General features: G+C 46.2%; 1 protein-coding gene across 1 annotated transcript; it reads left to right on the top strand.

Annotated features, from left to right (window-relative positions):
- Positions 1 to 2,690: 2,690 nt before the first annotated feature.
- Positions 2,691 to 3,182, top strand: FERD3L (Fer3 like bHLH transcription factor). The gene has a single exon (XM_003407090.1). The coding sequence runs from the start codon at positions 2,691 to 2,693 to the stop codon at positions 3,180 to 3,182; it is 492 nt and encodes a 163-aa protein (XP_003407138.1).
- The last annotated feature ends 533 nt before the right edge of the window (positions 3,183 to 3,715 follow it).

Below are 3,715 nucleotides of genomic sequence, written 5' to 3'. Positions count from 1 at the left end.
GGACCTGGTAGGCAGTATGTTATTCTTGTTCTAATGCATTTTAGCTTCAAAGCAGGACCCCTGTGAAATGCATAAGGCTCAGCAGACTGGAGTTGGAGCCTCATTGTTGGGTAGGTTGAGCTTTCTATTAGGTGATGCTTCCAGGATGTTAGTTTTATACACTTCTGTGAACTTTTGCCTTTTTTCCCTTTATTTCTGTGAGATAAGTTTTGCAAGCATAATTACGGCTTTCCTGAGTGATAGTTAGGGAGCCCTGATGAGTTTGCTTTGTTTTTTATATGCCATGTTTAGAAAACCAGAGGTTCCCCCATGTAATCTAATGGAAAGGCACCGACAATAAATCCTCTATTTAGTTCTTTCTGGTACATTATCATACCACAGATTGGTGGTGCCACAGTGCCCCTCACCTTATGGATGGCTTATATTACCCTATCATTTTTTTCAAAATCCATATTACCAGCAAAAAATTTCAACACACTCAATTAGTAAGCATGCATCCCAATACTGAAAACACATGCCATCAAAAAATTTAAAATAAAAATAAAAGTGCAGTAACAAAAGGAAAGCATGTTATTCCTTCTCAAAGCAAAACATACTTCTCCCATTTACTGGTTCCTTAGCCTCTGCTGAAATTCCAGTTAGTCTTCATTTTTCAGTCTAATGTTTGCAAGAAGTTTAGTAAAAACTAAATCGTCCATCATAACCAAAGAACTCATTCTCAATAACATCTTTCAGGAACATAAATTCCAATTCTTCTTTGCCTGTGTTATTACAACACAAATTGGAGAGTGAAGATTAAACACAACCAAGAGAAGAAAAAATCAATTAAAGGGCAAAAGAGGGACAGCTCAGACACAAATGAGTTTATAAAACAAAAAATACTTCAAGGTTATACTGCTTTGATTACAGTCTAACCCGTTGCCATCAAGTTGGACTCACAGTGTTTCCAAGGAACTGCTGGTGGATCTGAACTATCTAATCTTTTGCTTAACAGTCAACCTCTTAGCCATCGCACCACCAGGGCTCCTGATTACACACTGGGAGACTAGAAAGAAGGAAAGGAATTGTACTTACCTGTTAGAAAGAGGCTGTTTCTGGGAGCTGTCCAAAGTACTAGCTGTATCATCCTCGCAGCCACAATTTACCTCCTTAATAAGAACGTCCTTAGCAGTGCTTTCCTGAACCAAGACATCTCTGTATTAATATTCCTTAGGCTGAGTCTTTTAATTCACTTTTAAAATCATTTTCGAGCATGTTATCTCCTCCTTGGTGTCTTCTTAAAAGTCTCTATACTGGGTAATTAAATTAATATAGCTATCGGCAAAGATGAAGGGGGAAAATAACCTTCTTTGTTAAAATATGTAGGATAATATGAAATCAATAAAATTCCATTTTGTTATACTAAATTTAAAATCCCTTTTTATCTCAAAAAATGATCTAAAAATAGCAAAAATAAAAAAAAACTCCCTTAAACAGAACTCAAAAAAATATAGTTTCTGATCTTAAATCCTAAGGTTTAAAGGTACAAATCAATGGGGAAACAAACCAGATGGGATGTGTTAGCGTTTTTCTTTGTTCGCAAACAAATACTTAATCAGCAATTTAAAAGTCGCAGGAGTCCTCAGCAGAGGGTGAGCTGGAGCTGATCGATCCTGTTTGTTTATCAAAGGGTCAATCCCGTTTTTTAAAAAAAAAAATACAGTGGCTTTGTTTGGGAGGAAAATTTGCTTTATCCCCACCCCCACCCCCACGCTGGTATTAGTGAAGCAGGCTCAGAAAAAATGTTCTGTCACTGTATTACCATCATAACTTTTGCCCTCGGAGTAAAATCCTCTACTTTACATGATAGGAGGTAAGGGGAGGGAAAGGAAAGTCAAGTATCTCAATTGTTAGGCTGATTGCAACAAAACAGACTTTAGAAGTCAGGGTCTGTAGCACGCCAGGAGAGCTGTTTGCGGTGCCCAGGAAGGAGAAAACCGATTCCAACAGAGACTCTGGGGAATGCGCTCTCAGCCCCCCTGCCATGCTTACTTAAGCTAATGGAAGGTCTTGCCTTTCAGCAGCCGCTGCACTGGGATACCGGGCAAACAGTTCCCCGTCACCCCTGGCAGACAGGGCCCCTCTTCAGGACATCATTAAAAGCACATGCGCTTATTTCACATCCATTGGCAGCCTGGGGTGGCAAGATTCAGGACTCCTAACCCGAAGCCCAGGAGAAGCCAGCCCTGTGGAAAACATCCTCGCTTTGAAATCCAAGCCTAAATTAAAGAACTACATGAGATAAGGAGCCTGAAGAACACTAGTTGGCTGCGGGGGCAAGGAAAGACACAAAAAGCACAGCAGGCAAGAGCAGGGAGTTGTTGCCAAGAAGGAACTGTCCCGGGTAGCGCAGCGAAAAGGATCTCAAAACTGGAGGCCCTTCCCTTTGAGTCTTCCACGCGTGCTCCCCACACCCCCTCCGCTGCTGGCTCAAGCTTGTCTCTTTCCATCAACTTCGAGAGGAGGAACATTGTCACGGCCTTCCCTGCCTGTGCGACTAATCCTGTTATCAACTCGATTATAAATATTAATGTCCTTGGCCCTTCAGTGATGGTGCCGCAGCAGATTCTAGGCCCTTAAGAAGCCCATCACCAGCCTCTTCCTTTCCTGCGAGAAATAAAATAGATGAGACACAAGGCCAAGCCGACGCGATGGCGGCCTATCCCGAGAACTGCGTGGACGCCACCGTGCTGGACTTCGTCGCAGACCTGTCCCTGGCCTCTCCGGGGGCCCCTCTCCTTTGCGACTTTGCTTCTGGGGTCCCCTTTGGGGATCGAGCCCTTCTGCTCCGAGAGGGAAGGCCCAGAAGCCTGGTGCACTTCGAGGAGGGGGACCCGGAGGATGAGGAGTGCGAAGTAGACGAGGGGGACGAGGAGGATGAGGAGCGCCAGAGAGGCGCCTCCCTGCTGGGACGTCCGAAGAGGAAAAGGGTGATCACCTACGCCCAGCGCCAGGCAGCCAACATCCGCGAGAGAAAGCGGATGTTCAACCTCAACGAGGCCTTCGACCAGCTGCGAAGAAAGGTGCCCACATTTGCTTATGAAAAGAGGCTGTCCCGGATCGAGACCCTGCGCCTGGCCATCGTCTACATCTCCTTCATGACTGAGCTCTTGGAGAGCTACGAGAAGAAAGAAACCGGCTGAGGCTGGGGGCCCGGACGGAGACGGAGGGTGCCTGTCCCTTCCAAGCGTGGGTGCAGGCTGGGGTGTTTCAGGACCCGGCAGTGGATGAGGCTCAAAGGCAAGGAGGGTCGCTCCAAGAGAGAACGTCTGGCCTTCTGGAGTTTGGTTTCGGGATTGTAAAATTCCCACAGCCTTCGGGAAGAGTGGTAGCTCTACAGTTAATATGTACGGGATCGCCCTTGCTGAAGTCCGGGACGGGGGCGGGCCTGGAGCCTTAGAACTTCTTAGAACCACTCGGACCTTCGAGGCCTCGCCCGCGAGCAGCTTCCGCGGGCCGGATGGGTGGAGAGCTAATCCCCTCCGCCAACAGCATCCTTCAGGGCTTCTATGGTGTTCAAAAATTCCTCCTTACTTTAAAAAAAAAAAAAAAAAATAGAAGTAATAAAGTAAAAATTTGTACTTTTTTATTATGCCTCATGAGTCGGTGCTGCGCTCCCCTCGCCAGGCGGGGTGTGTAGGGCTCCGAGGCCGTGGCAGGCGCGCCCTCGGATCAG

Source organism: Loxodonta africana, chromosome 8 (genome assembly GCF_030014295.1).
Source record: "Loxodonta africana isolate mLoxAfr1 chromosome 8, mLoxAfr1.hap2, whole genome shotgun sequence".
In the NCBI taxonomy this organism is placed as follows: domain Eukaryota; kingdom Metazoa; phylum Chordata; class Mammalia; order Proboscidea; family Elephantidae; genus Loxodonta; species Loxodonta africana.
This window is presented reverse-complemented; position numbering and strand designations above follow the sequence as displayed.

What these genes read in the sequence shown, in the direction of transcription:
- FERD3L (XM_003407090.1), top strand. Translation starts at nt 2,691, where the DNA reads ATGGCGGCCTATCCCGAGAACTGCGTGGACGCCACCGTGCTGGACTTC.